The sequence below is a fragment of the Heterocephalus glaber genome, unplaced genomic scaffold, assembly GCF_053883595.1.
Source record: "Heterocephalus glaber isolate CG9 unplaced genomic scaffold, H.glaber_assembly_v1.0 deba00000071, whole genome shotgun sequence".
Lineage (NCBI taxonomy): Eukaryota > Metazoa > Chordata > Mammalia > Rodentia > Bathyergidae > Heterocephalus > Heterocephalus glaber.
The window spans coordinates 327,416-341,943 of record NW_028258137.1 but is presented as its reverse complement, the minus strand read 5'-3'; the positions used below and the strand labels follow the sequence as shown (position 1 = coordinate 341,943).

The 14,528-nt window shown below is 53.7% G+C and overlaps 1 protein-coding gene across 7 annotated transcripts in view; it reads left to right on the top strand.

Annotated features, from left to right (window-relative positions):
* Window positions 1-11,671, top strand: part of Spg7 (SPG7 matrix AAA peptidase subunit, paraplegin) — a 31,678-nt gene extending 20,007 nt beyond the window's left edge. For 4 of the 7 annotated variants that reach the window (XM_004842640.4, XM_004842641.4, XM_087207206.1 and 1 more), the window contains 8 exons: window positions 1,149-1,273; window positions 3,618-3,720; window positions 4,590-4,700; window positions 6,978-7,093; window positions 8,478-8,634; window positions 9,134-9,300; window positions 9,705-9,782; window positions 11,333-11,671. In XM_004842640.4, coding sequence (XP_004842697.2) covers window positions 1,149-1,273; window positions 3,618-3,720; window positions 4,590-4,700; window positions 6,978-7,093; window positions 8,478-8,634; window positions 9,134-9,300; window positions 9,705-9,782; window positions 11,333-11,524 — 1,049 coding nt within the window. In that variant the 3' untranslated portion in view covers window positions 11,525-11,671. Of the gene's footprint in view, window positions 1-682; window positions 785-1,148; window positions 1,274-3,617; window positions 3,721-4,589; window positions 4,701-6,977; window positions 7,094-8,477; window positions 8,635-9,133; window positions 9,301-9,704; window positions 9,783-11,332 lie in introns of all 7 variants that reach the window. The other 3 variants (XM_087207032.1, XM_087207064.1, XM_087207238.1) reach the window with 2 other exon arrangements.
* The last annotated feature ends 2,857 nt before the right edge of the window (window positions 11,672-14,528 follow it).

The following is a 14,528-nucleotide window of genomic DNA, read 5'->3' as shown; positions in this document are numbered from 1 at the left end:
GTCTCTTGCTGAATTTGAGGGGAACACACCAGAGGTGGCTAGACTAAGAACTCAGATGCCACCAAGAGCTCCCCGGATATGGAGATGCCAGACTTCTGTGCCCAGCATCTCTGGCCGGCCAGCCTATTCCATTCCACACCCTGAGGACAGAAGAGTTCCCGTCAGCTTCCTGTGCCACAGTGTTATTTATCTGCCGTAGCTAAGTCCCTAGATAGCACAAGTTTCTCTCAGTGGGTGAATAATTAAACGCTGGTGTTTCCTTACTGTCTGCAATATAGCAATGAAAAGAAAGTTCAACCGGGCATGGACTGCACTTCTGCACCCCCAGCCAGCACTCAGGAGCCAGGATGATTGTGAGTGCAAGGGACTACCTAGTGAGAACCTATCTAAAAAGTAGAAGAGGGCCGGGGAGGTAGCTCAGTGGCAGCACACCTGCCTCTCAAGTGCAAGGTCCTGCGTTTGATCCCCGGAGCTGCAAAAAAAAAAAGAAAACAGAAAGAAGCTTCCCACCTGCCTCAACTCTGTGGGAATTACGCTGAATGAAGAGCCAGTCTCAAAGGCGACAGCACAGATTTCCAATTCATTGACGTCAGATGACAAAACTAGAGACAGAGCAGGTCAGTCCCATCAGGTTTAGGGAGAGGCGTGGTGGGGCAGCTGAGGTCCTTGTTTTTTGAGACAGGATCTCGTAGAATAACACAAGCTGTCCTCAAACGCCTGGTGATCCTCCAGCTTCAGCCTCCTGAGCACTGGGATTACAGGCATCCACCAACATGCCCAGCCAGTGAGTCTCTGAATGCACTTTTTTTTGGTGTTATTTTGAAATCAAGCTCCTTGCCAAGTTGCTCAGGTGGCCTTAAACTCAGTCATCTTGCCTCAGCCTCCTGAATAGCAGGGATTGCAGGCATGTGCCATCATGCTGGTCTTTCTGAATCCACATTTAACTTCTGGGGCAAGGAGTTGGGTCTAAATCTGAGGCTGGAAGACAGAGCATTAGGATGTCATGGTGGAGATGCCATGGTATGGGGTGCCTGTGTGTCACTGCCCTGTTCACAGAGGTGGGCAGGCCCGGCTGCTGACATGGTTGGCAGTGGTCAGTGAAGGGACCGATGCCCACCCTGAAGGTCTCTGTGTCTGTCTGTTCCCAGGAATGGGCACCACAGACCACGTCATCGTCCTGGCGTCCACAAACCGAGCTGACATCCTGGACAGCGCTCTGATGAGGCCTGGCCGCCTCGACCGGCATGTCTTCATCGATCTTCCCACCCTGCAGGTTAGCACACAGGAGCTGGGCAGGCGGCCTGGGGGTGTGGGCTCAGTGCCCACACTTCGGAGGGCACGTTCCCTCTGGTGCCATCTGCCTACCCAACCTGCTGCCCTTGCTTGGCTGGCAGGCAGCTTGTACTTAACCCATTGCTGATTTTGCCCTTCAGGTCGGGGTTGATGGTCTGCTCTGGGCCTACTCTCACTATGTAGCCCAGGCTGGCCTTGAACTCACGGCGATCCTCCTGCCTCAGCCTCTTGAGTGCTGAGATCACAGGTGTGTGCCACCATGCCCAGCTGAGTCTACCCTTTGGAACCAAATCTGGGAAAGGAAAATCCACGCTGCACATCCTCTGTGTCCCATGCAAGCTCTGTGAGGAGCCTTGGCAGGTTCCTCTCGCTCTCTTAGCTTGGCTTTGATCCAGTGTGATGGTGCGTGCCTGAAGCACAAGCTCCTTGGGAGCCTGAGGCAGGAGGGATGCAAGTTTGAGGCTACCTGGGCAACTTACCAAGACCTTGTCTCAAAATTTAAAAAAAATTTTTTTTGGTACCAGGATCGAGCTCGGGACCTTGCACTTGTGAGGCAGGTGGTGGTACCTCTGGGCTAAATCCCCTGCCCAAAATTTTAAAACTTTAAGTGGGACCTAGTGGCATATGCCTGTATCCCTGCACCGGGAGGCTGAAGCAGGAGGATCACTGCAAGTTCAAGGCCAGCCTGGACTACATAGAAAGGCCCTGAAGAACTTGATTTGCCCCTGGAACAGGTGGAGGGCATCCTAGTGCCTGGGGCTTCCCTGGATAACCTGTCTGCAAGCCCCTGGTTGGCCTGGCTCCACCTGGGCAAAGGCTTTCACTGTGGCCTGAAGGAGCAGGAGCCCTGGAAGGTGGAAAGAAAGGCTGTTCCGTCGCTCAGTGCAGGCGTGAGCTGCAAGCTCACACACCCCAGCAGTCTGCTGGCTCCACCGCAGGCTGCCCGTCTCTGTGGGAGGCACTGGGTGCCAGGAGAGAACAGGTGTGTCCAGCATGTGCCCTGGGGGCCGCAGATGGCCCTGGACAGCTAGCAGTGCAACCCCCACACAGGTGTGAACTGAGCACCGTGGGAGTTTCGGCACTGTTATGACTCAGTGGGTGGTACTCCCTCAGCACAGACTGTGGAGGTGGCAGCAGAACACCACAGGGAAGGCACAGTTGAAACAGATCTGACTCTGCATGCACTCATGTGATTTGGAGAGTAAAACCCAGCGATGCTGATGAGAATAGTTTTCCACCCTCCACACTGTACGTCTGTGAAAACATTTTTATTGTGACCAAGCCAGCACATCCTGTCTTGTCTTTTTTTCTTGAGACAGGATCTCACTATGACATCCAGGCTGCCCTTGAACTCATGACAGTTCTCTTGCCTCAGCCTCCTGAGTACTGGGATTATAAGTATGCACCACCATGCCCAGCTATAAAAATATTTTTTAGAAGGAAATTCTAAAGTGGGTGTGGTGGCACATGCCTACAATCCCAGCACTCAGGAGGCCAAAGCAGGAAGGATTACTGTGAGTTCAAGGACAGCATGAAGTACATAGAGACCTTGTTTTCTTTTGTTTTGTTTGTTTGTTTGTTTTTTGGTACTGGATCAAACTCGGGTCCTTACACTTTTGAGGCAGGTGTCAGAACCACTGAGCTAAATCCCGCCCCCGAGACCTTGTTTTTAAAAAAGAAAAAAGAAAAGTGTAACCAGAGTGCTGCTCACCTGTCGTCCCAACACCTGAGAGGCTGAGTCAGGGGAACCAAAAGTTTGAGCCCAGCCTGGGCACCTTAGCCAGACCCTATCGCAACATTTTAAAAAGAGGCTGGAGGGGCCGGGGATTTAGCTAGGTGGTTCCGCCGCCTGCCTCACAAGTGTAAGGTCCTGAGTTCGATCCTGGTACCCCCCCCCCAAAAAAAAGCTAGGGGAATGTAGTTCAGCAGAAAGCCCCTGCAAGATAATTGCAAGAAGAAAAGCGGAAGTTTCGTTATACACATTAACTGTTACGTATTTTAGATGCAGCCTAAGACACTTCTCTTAGGCAAGAGGGATGGCCCAGGCGAGCCAAAAGATTGGACACCCTCGATGGAGCATACAAGTTGTGTGGGAAGCAGAAGTTTCACAAAATACACCCTTGCCGTGTGCGATGTGCCTCATCTTCTAGTTTACTTCTCTTCCCTTCCAAACACTGCTCAAAGCTCTCTAATTGCTCTCCCAGACCATGGATCAGGACTCGGACCCTGAACACTTGACTCCTAACCCACAGTGCCCGTGACCCCAGAGGTCCCCAGCACTGTGCTTTCGGCCATGTGTCCAGCCCGTGTCTCCCACTGTGCAGGAGCGGCGAGAGATTTTCGAACAGCACCTGAAAGGCCTGAAGCTGACCCAGGAGAGCAGATTTTACTCACAGCGGCTGGCAGAGCTGACGCCAGGATTCAGTGGTACGTTCCAGGCTGTAACCTTGCTTGTGTGTGTGGGCACCAGGCCACCTTGAGGGGGCACTGTGCCACCACTGGGGCGCCAGTCAGCAGACCCCTCTTCCCACAGCAGATCTGCAGCCGCACTGACTGCAGGTGGTGGTCAGGGTGTCCTCGTCTCCAGCAGTGTCCCCTGTGGGTAGTACCTGTGCTTCTGCCTTTGGGGCCCTGTGTTGTGACTGTCACGTGGATATCACTCAGGAACTTCCAGTCCAGACTGGGTCCCCCGCCCCCAAATGGAGTCACAAGAAGCAGGTATCACAGAGCTGGGTCAGAAGAAGGCTGAGGCAGGAGGGTCACAAGTTCAAGCCTCGCTTGAATAACTTAATGGCTTAACAAGACCGCACCTCGAAAAGTAAATAAAGGAGGCTGGGAATGTAGCTCACTGGTAGACCCTTGCCCAGCACGCCCATGCCCTGGCTTTGATCTGCAGCACAGCAGTCAGTCAATCAATCAGAAAGGACTGGTGAAGGCCCTGGGTCCTATTCCCAGTCCCACCTATAACAGAAAATTAATGTAAATAAAAATCTCACTCTTTCTTGCCTTTGGTTATCAGTTCGTCTCTAAGCCCTCAGTTTCTCCTCCACCAGTGTCCCTATGAAATGTCAGAGAGTGAAGCGCAGGGTGACAGAGACCTGTGTTGGTGACAGTGGCGTCTGAGTGTTCAGGAGGAGGGACCATTCCTCAGTCAGCAGCTTCCCTTCCGTGGCCTGGGCCTGACATTCATCTGTCCCCATGTCTGTGTCCCACTTGCCCATGGCACTTGGCTGGCCATGTCTCCGCCTCCCTGCCCCTCCAACCCTTCACCTGCCCAGGCTTTGTTTCTTTTTCAGGTGCTGACATCGCCAACATCTGCAATGAGGCTGCACTGCATGCCGCCCGGGAGGGGCACTCATCCGTGCACACGCTGGACTTCGAGTATGCTGTGGAGCGGGTCGTGGCAGGTGGGACTGGCCTTCCAGAGATCTGTGTTGTTGGCAGGATTGGCCCAGAAATAGCAGATGAAGCAGCCATACAAAACTGAAATCAGGTGGGGTGGGTGGAGCAGGTCCAGGCTAGGGCAGCATCCTTTAAATAGCTTTCTTTTTTTTTTCTGGTGTTAGATAATGAATCTAAGGCCTTCCTCCTATTTAAGCAAGCACCCCACCACTTTATGCTTTCCTCCTCATTTTATTTTTTTTTTAATTTTTTTTTTTTTTGGTTGTTGTTGTTGAAACAGGGTCTCGCTGTGTAGTCCAGGCTGGCCTTGAATTCACCATATAGCCTTGGCTAGCTTCAAACTCACAGCAATCCACCTGCCCCAGCCTCCCTAGTGCTGGGATTATAGTCATGAGCCACCATGCCTAGCCATTTTCTTTGTTTGTTTTGTTTTCTTTGGTACCGGAATCAAACTCCAGTTGGAAGCCAGGGTGTAACCACTGAGCTAAATCCCCAGCCCTTTTTTTAAAAGATATTTATTTATTTTTAAAACATCTTACTGTTTTTTGTTTTTGTTTGGCGGGGGGGGGGGGGGGGATCAACTCCAGGCCTATGTGCTTGTGAGGCAGGTGATGGAACCACTCAGCTAAATCCCAGGCCCTCTTTGTTTTTTGTCTTTTGAGTCAGGGTCATGCTGTGTAATTCAGGCTGGCCTTGAACTCACTATTGCTATGTAGCCCATGCTGGCCTCAAACTCACAGATCCTCCTGCCTCAGCCTCTAGAGAGCTGGGATTACAGGCGTGTTCCACCATACCCAGCCATCTTTTTTATTTGTTTGTTTGGTTTTGGTTTTTGGTATTGAGATGGAACACCCACTTTCGAGGTAGGGAAGAACCACTGAGGTGAATCCCCAGCCCACCCTGCCATCTTTTAAGCAGCAGAAAATTACACCCTTTCCTTGGGGTGGGATGGGTGCAGATGCGCTTCAGACAGATGCAAAGGGCCTGTGGCTCAGGTAGGAGCTGCCTCCACCGCCAGGGACCAGAGGCAGCTGCATTTCTGGGTAGGTCAAGGCTGCCATCACCAGGGATCCAGCCCTGCTCAGCTCCCCATCCCAGTGCTTGTGGCCCTGAGGTACTCGGGCAGTGGTTGGGGCTTCTCCCAGCTATGTCCACAGGTGCTGAAGAGCAGGGCTGAACCTGAGGGCCTCCAAAAGCTGCTGCAGCCCCACGACGTAGCCCGAGAGGGTGGACATTGGAAAGAGAGCCCTTCTTGGCACTGAGTCAGAGAAGCCCAGAGTCTGCCCTGCGTGCTGCCCCTGCAGGAAGCATGTTCCAGGGACACGTGGCACCTAGGTTCCCAGGGTGGGAGGATGGGCTGACCTGCCTGGAGCAGAAACCCCTCCTCACTGCTTGTTCTGTGGGACCTGTCATCTATAGTCATAGCATCAAGGCAGAGGCAGAGTGGGATATCAGGGCCCTTAAGATTCTATGGGACAGCCGGGCATGGTGATGCATGCTGTAATCCAGCTCTCAGAACGCTGAGGCAGTAGGATCTGGAGTTTAAGGCTAGCCTGGGCTGTATAGTGAGTTTGAGCCCAGCCTGGAACATAACAGGACCCTGTCTCGAAACGGCAACAACGAGGTCCCAACAGGACACTGTCTCCCTTGCGTGAGGTGCTGAGGGCAAGTGCCGCCTGCACCCACTGCTGATGCCCAGCTAGCTGGCTGGTAGCTCTGCTCAGGTGCAGCCTATCTCAGAGCCCGAGGTCTCATGCTGCAGTGACTCCCCTGCCACTGCCTGGTCTTAGGTGAGCTTAGTCACACAAAGTCCTGAACGCTGTAAGCCTAGAGTCTGTTCAGGGTGCATTAATGGAACCCAAAGATGTTTGGAGTTTGGGGCAGTGTAGCCACACAGGTTTGAGCACAGGTTTAACCAGAGAGTTGTCCCAGGCATGAGGCAGTCAGTTCATGAGCTGTAGAGTGGGGTATGGCCACCAGCGCAGATATAGGGCACATGAACTCAGAGCAGACCGTGCTGCAGTCAGTGACCACGTCAGACAGCCCTCCAAGCCCCAGCCCCACAGGCCTCCCGGGACAAGAGGGCTCGGGGTAGGGGTGGTACTTTCATACCTCTGCTCGTGGGAGGAGGAGATCTGCCCTCTTTGTCTGCGCTCCTCCCAGCAGCCCCTGGAGTTGGGGCACCAGGCCCCGGAGCCAGGCAGTGCTGCCGAAGTGCTGGGGTCAGAGGGCCTGGGGCAGGCTGAGGTGAGCCTAGACTCACTGGGCTCTGCTTCTTTCAGGGACGGCCAAAAAGAGCAAGGTCCTCTCCAGGGAGGAGCAGAGGGCTGTGGCCTTTCACGAGTCGGGCCATGCCCTGGTGGGCTGGCTGCTGGAGCACACAGAAGCTGTGATGAAGGTGGGTGGGAGGGACGTGTGCCTCATGCTAAGACTGGCAAGGTCGCTGTCACTGTCGTCGCCCACCATCAGCCCTGCTGCTCTGAAGTTAGCACATCGCTGTGAGCTCCCTGCGCCTGGAAACCCTGCTCCCACCAGCAGCTCCAAGTGGTGTGTTGGAGGCAGCTGCCAGAGAGCCTGTGGATCTGACTGCAGATCCTGCAGGCCCTTCCTCACGGCAGCTGTGGCACTTGGGGTGTGGGTTAGGGTTAGGATCAATGCCCTGCACTGCCTGAGAAGGCCGCCTGGCTCCACCTCCTGTGTCAGCAGCCGTGGCTACTCGGCTGCCTCTGTCACACATTCGGTGCTCAGAGTTCCCTGTGGCCAGGGCCAGGTGGGCAGGGAGGGGAGCGCTGGGTACCCAGCAATCAGGGTGCATTCATAGACCCAGCATCAAAGTTGAACAATGGCTCAAATTAATGCAGAAAAACTTGTGATGAATCAGAATTTGAATTTCCTTTTGTTCTCAGATTTCCCTTTTATTTAATGGCTCTAAGTCAGGTAACCTAGTGTTGTACTTCAAGGAAAGGTGTCAGGTTATTATCACTGAGCCAGTTGGGATCAGGCGTATTTTTGAGAACCATAAATCATTGTGTAACTTGGTTCTACAGGGTTTTGTGTTGTTTTGTTTTGGTGCCGGGGATCGAACTCAGGACCTTGAGCTTGCAAGGCAGGCGGCGAAACCACTGAGCTAAATCCCTGGCCTGGTTCTAGAGGTTTTTCCAGTGCAAGGGATGGAACCCAAGGCCTTGTGCATAGGAGGCAGGTGCTCTGCTTCTGAGCTATAACTGCAGCCCTGGCATTAGGTGCCATCTTCAACCTCCCTTGGGGTCTGACCTGGTCCACCACCACCGTTCACTGGGCCAGCACAGGGCCCCTGTGCTCCGTGGGTGATGCAGTGATTCTGGTCCTGCTGGAGCATGGGCCTCTCCTCCTCCTGTGCTCTGGGCATGGAGATCTTAAGGGAGAAAGAGCAAGGTGCGCTGGGGAAAGGTCTCTCCTGTCCTCCCGTGTGTCCTGGGGTATCCTGTAGGTGACAGTGTGTCTAGGAGTGTCAGTGCAGACTGTACCTGGCGTGCGCTTTGTCCAGCACCTCGTGGTGGCTTCCTGAATAGGTCGGGTCAATGAGGGGACACCTCCCAGGAGCCCTTTTTGTACTCCCATGGGTTGGTAGCCTTTGATGTTAGGGTTCTTTTCTGTTCTAAAAGTGGGGTGATGTAAATAAACAAAACAAGGGAAGAAGATACCCAGTACATACCTGATTGTCCAGACCCCTGATGACAGGTCTGTCCTGCACAGAAACAGGACATCCCTTACTACCAGTGCAACCACCTTGCCCTCCGCAGGTCTCCATTGCACCTCGGACGAACGCCGCACTGGGTTTCTCGCAGATGCTGCCCCGAGACCAGCATCTCTTCACCACCGAGCAGCTGTTTGAGCGCATGTGCATGGCCCTGGGCGGCCGTGCAGCCGAGGCCATCTCCTTCAGCCGGGTTACTTCTGGTGAGACTCAGCCCACAGGCCCTCCCAGCCTTTGTCTGTGGCACGTGAATCATTGAGAGACATACATGGTGTAGATTCACATTTACACAGAGTATAAATGCGTTAGTTGGTTACTTTCCAGTCCTGGCTACACAGAACTGGATGAAACTGAAGCAGCTGTTCCGAAGCTGGATCTCCACTGGGCTGTCCAGAGTGGTCACAGGCCCCTGCTCATCCAGGGACCTTAGGCTCAAGGTTGTCTGGTTCCTGATTCAGACCTGGTCTGCTTGGGAACTGCTGAGTGGCCCCAGCAGGGTCCCAAGCAGTTGACTGCAAATCCAGGCATGGCTGCGAGTCTGACTTTTCTCCTGGGAGCAGTAACAAGATGCAGAGGTCCCTGTCTCAGGTTCCGTGTGGGGAAGTACAGTGCCACCCTGTGGGCCTGGCGCCCTGGGGCTGTGCTGCCATGCTGGCTCCTGAGAGCCTGAGGGTGCTCTCCTTCCTTCACCCCACACTGCAGGGGCCCAGGATGACCTGAGGAAGGTCACGCGCATTGCCTACTCCATGGTGAAGCAGTTCGGGATGGTGCCCAGCATTGGGCCTGTCTCCTTTCCTGAGGCACAGGAGGGCCTCATGGGCATCGGACGGCGCCCCTTCAGCCAGGGCCTCCAGCAGATGATGGACCATGTAAGTTGCCCTGTACGGCTATCCCTGCCCACAGCTGCTGCCCTCTGCCATAGCTCTCACTAATGGTCCAGATGAAGTCGCAGCTGTGACTCAGGGACAGAATGTCAGGTAAACACTGAGTAGCATGGCACCTGTGTCCGGTGGGCCGCACCAGGAGGGTTCTGGCCTGTGCTGGGACAGCTCCAGCTGCTCATGTGGCGGGGAGGGTCCTGAGGACAGACAGCGCCCTTCAGATGGATGCTGCCTACAGTGTGGGTGGTGGCAGGCAGGATGAGCAGGATGCCCTGAGACAGCACAGAGCAGGGCTCACCGCTCATGGCGAGGGAAGAAAGGCGTGTTCCAAGCCTGCTGTCTTCTGCATGTGGTGTTGGATCTGGCTGTCAGCTGCCTCTTTGGCTCCACAGGAGGCGAAGCTGCTGGTGGCCAAGGCCTACAGGCACACGGAGAAGGTGCTTCTGGACAACCTGGACAAGCTGCAGGCAGTAAGTGGCAGGGGCATGGGGCAGGGCCACCTTTGCAGGATGCTGGCCTGTGCCCAAGGCGTCATCCAGCCCCTTCCAAGTAGAGCATGTGACCAGTGCTAGCAGTTACAACCTGTTATCAGCTCTGTCTAGTCTTTTTCCAAAAAACTTTTTTTTTTTGTTTTGCAGTACCGGGGATCGAACTTGGGACCTTGTGCTTGTGAGGCAGGCATGGCGCCACTGAGCTAAATTCCTCACCCCAAAAAACTTTTTAAGTTTTAGAGTAGGTTTCAATTTATAGAAAAGTTGCCAGTATAGTGCAGAGCATGCTCATGCCCCGTGTCCTGCTCCCCATTGGCAAATACTTTCCACAGCCCTGGACCCAGCATGGAGGTAGCATTGTTAACTGATGCCCACTCTTGGTTCCTGTGTCCTCAGCTTTTCCCCAGTGTCCCCCTTCGGCCCAAGATCCCACAGGGTGTGGGGATGCCACACATCCTTGGGCTTCTCTTACCTATGACAGTTTCCCAGCCCCACCCTGTCCTGGGGCCTCAGCCATCCTGAGGAGACCATGTGGGCAGTGGGAGTGAGAGGATAGCCAAGGCGTGTTCCTCTGCGTGCCTGGTCTGAACTGCCACCCACTACCCAGGCAAGGTGACAGCTCTTGGTGTCATGCAGACAGGCAGGAGGAGCGCGGTGGTGGTTTCCTCGGCCAGGTGCTGTCATGTTTCTGGCCCTTGGAGTGTTGGCCCCAGACCAGGGCACCTGCCCCAGCCTCTGCCTGTGAACCAGGTGCACACCAGGGAGCAGCAGTGCCTGGGAACCTGATGCAGCAGGAATGCAATGACTGGGGGCAAGGCTGCAGCTGGGGTGCCAGGTTCTAGTCCTGTGATAGAGGGACCACGTGTCCCCTGCAGTGTGGCCGCAGGGGCACCACGTGTGTCAGGGTTACCACTGTTCAGAAAATGTGGGAATGGCTGGAGCGTCACTCAGTGGAGAACGTGAGGCATTTGTGCGGCCATGAGTTCCAACAGAAGGGAGAGAATGTGGGGGTTTTGCCTTAACCAGCAAGAAGCCAGCGAGACATGGCTGTGGGCTGGGACCTACGAGACATGGCTGTGGGCTGGGACCTACGGGGAATATTTAGGGTTCTTCTGAGGACCCTGTCTGGAGCCCCCGCCCTTACTGCAGTGTCAGCGCCACCCTGAGTCCAGGCAGGAGGCTCTGCAGCCCTCCCCTCTCCACAGACACACTGCCTTGCTTCCTGAAGGAAATTGCAGCTGCCAGAAATAAGCAGAGATTTTGGAAGGAAGTAGAGAAATCAGTGAGGCTGGCAGCTGGGAGATCATTTCCAGGGTGAGACAGGGAGTGATTCTTCTTTGCCTGAGCTGCCTTTGCCTCTGCTTCCCTGGGAAAGTGGCCGGCCGAGGCGTTCTGCTCTCAGACGGGCCCACATGCCTCTCGGGACGGACTCTGTTGAATGAGCCCCTGTCTCGGAAGCTGTGCTCTCAAAGGCTCTTGTCTTGTCTTTGTCTCACAGACTCACACACTGCCCTGTTTGTTCTTTCTAGCTGGCGAATGCCCTCCTGCAAAAGGAAGTGATAAACTATGAGGACATTGAGGCCCTCATTGGCCCACCGCCCCACGGGCCCAAAAAAATGATAGCACCACAGAAGTGGATTGATGCCCAAAGTGAGAGCCAAGAGGCTGGGGAGGAGGAGGCCGCCCCACTGCCCCCCCTGCACGGGGAGGAGCTCTCCTGACCTGGGTAGCTGGAATTGGATGGTCTGGGACTCCTTGCCCATCGCCCAAGATGCCTCTCACCTTCACTTCACCTTGTGTATCTCCTCTGCAAGCCCTGGTGTTCTGAGGGCAACTGAGACCCATGACAAGTAAATGTCTTTGCAGAAGCGACTGGTTCAGCTGTGCGTTTGTGCATCCTTTCCCCTGGGGGAGATCCGCATCTGTCAGGAGCATGGGAGTTCTTGTGTTCCCAGGGCCATCTGTGTGCTGTCTCTGTGTGTGGCCGTGTGACCCACAGGCAGCTCTCTCCGAATGCCAACAGGACTCTGTGACAGGACTCTCTAAGCAGCTGTTTTTCTGGTGCTCACTCATTAAGGAAGTCAGAGCTGGGACCTGGCAGACAACGCCACCTACTGCTGTGTGGACCGGACTGAGAGGAGAACTAGCCAGCCTGGTGCCTCTTGGGGACACCATGCTTTTGACCACCCTGATAATCGCTGTAACCCCTCACTAACACATTCTGTGGATGGAGATTCTGCATTTGCACCGCACAGCTCACTGGGGCGGTGGGCTTATCCTGGACCACAGGGTCCTGTTTCGAGTTTACACCCAGAGCCATCAGTCCCGAGAAGCCTGCCAGGTGGGTGGCACTCTTATGGTCTCAGCCGCTAGGAAGGCTGGGGAGAGCAAAATCAACGCCAGCTGGACTCTGTCTCCAAAAAGAAGGCAAGCTCTTTTTGTAGGAATCTGGGACCCACACTGTATAGGGATAAAGTGGGCTCCCGTGTCTAGGATGCTGCATGCACGTACCTGTCCTTGGGCCTCTGTCCTGTGTGGTGCCATATGGTGCTGTGGATTGCAGTTATTTCCCGATGGATGGGCTACATGGCTGTGGCTGTACTTGCAGGGCCCTGAGGAAGACTGCTAGGATGCAGGAGGGCAAATGGGGACAATGGGAGTTTGGAGGAGGACACTTTGACCCTCAGCCCAAGGTCAGCACTTGGTTAGGATGCTGTTGGCTGGTCCCTCTGCCACAGGGTAGCATTCTGTCATGGATGTGGCACTAGGTACATTACCCGTTGAGATGGCCCATGTCTCTTTATCGCTGGGAATTATTTGCTGAGTAACAGGTGACCTGGCAGCTTGAGGGCCATGACATGTCAAGTGCATCGACTCAGGATCCTGGGAGTAGACTGCATGGCCGTCGCCCTGATTTAGATCAGTGGTTTAGATGTTGCCTGTTGTCATCCTTGGGGATTGCTCAGAGAGACACTGGGTTTGTGCCAACTGCCAATCACATGCTGTAGCACTAAGGGACCAGGCTTGCTCTTGGCCCTCTGACATGATCACCATGCTCTGGCCAGACACGAAGCTTCTTGGAGACAAGCACATACTCCTTTTCCAGTCCTGGAAATTGAACCCAGGGCCTTCACACAGCTATGTCCTCAGCCTTTTATTATTATTATTATTATTATTATTATTATTATTATTATTATTACTAATTTTAGACAGGTCTAGCTGAATCACTGTGTTGCCCAGGTTGGATTCAAACGTGCAGTCCCCATGCCTCAGCCTTAGCGTGCTGGGCTTCCAGGTGTGCACCACTACCACCAGCCACGCACACACTCTACGTAGTATGCAGAATTAACAGCCTTGGAAAAATCTTGGAAAGCCCCCAGGTCATTCAAGGTTGTGAAAAGAAAACATTAAATTCCAAAACTGTACAGCCTGCTTTCCTCCACTCTGATCTATACTCAACTATTTGTTTTGTTTTTGGTACCAGGGATACAACTCAGGACCTTGGGCTTTCGAGGCAGGTGCAGTGTCACTGAGCTAAATCCCCAGCCCTTTTGTTTTTTGAGACGTCTCACAGCATAGTAGTTCAAGCTAGACTTGAACTCACTATGTAGCACAGGCTGGCCTGGAACTCGTAGCAATCCTCCTGCCTCACCCTCCTGAGTGCTGGGATTACAGGTGTGTGCTACCACGCCCGGCCAGCATAATAAACATTTCTGCTCACATGGTGGCATACTTTGTTTTTCCTGACATCAGCATTTATCATGTGTCAGACAGTTTCACCTCGGCTCAGGCTGATGGAGATACAGGCCACAGGCCACATCTCTAGAAGCCAGGAGGCTGGATGATGACCTGTGATGGTGTGGTTCTTGACTGAGTTAGGCTGTTGGTTAACCATTCACTGGCTCACGTTTAGATGACCACACAACATGCTCACTTATGTAACAGTTTGTTGAACCCAAAATGCTATAGGAAACCAGGTGTGGTGGCACATGCCTGTTATCCCAGTGCTCTTGGAGGCTGAGGCAGGAGGATTGAAGCTGGGCCTCCAGCATGGAGTTCCACCGCAGCTCCACTGGATAAAGGGAGGACGGTAGATCTTTCAACATGTTCTCTCTCTCTTCCAGTCCTAACCCTCTTTTTTGTTTTGCTTTGTTTTTTTTTTTTTGGTACCAGGGATCAAACTCAGGACCTTGTACTTGTGAGGCAGGCACCAAAACCACTGAGCTACATCCCCGGCCCTGTAACCCTAACTCTTGACCGAGCTGGCTCCTGCCATGTGCCTGTCCTGACCAACATCACTGACCACTTCCATTGCAGTTGTGGGGCCTGAACTCAGGGGCACTGTCTTACTCAGCTACACCCCAGTCTTTTTTTTTTTTTTTTGGTACCAGGAATTGAACTCAGGGCCTCGCGCTTGCCAGGCTGATGCTGTGCCCCTGAGTTACAGCCCTGGTTGCCCCCCACACTGACCACTTTTACCAGCAGCTCCTCCCTTTTCACACAACTGGAGAAGTTCAAATAACACCCAGTCTCAAAACCAGTACAGCAAAGACAGAACCCAGGGCGACTCGTGGGCTGCAGATCTAGTTTGCCCATGTGTTTGGCAGACTATAGAGCTGTTCCATGTTTACTTCATGGACACTGTTTACTATTTACAGCATCTACTGAGCAGTGCTTTCATTTATGGCCTTATATCTGCAAACAACTGTAGCAAACAAGGCTAGT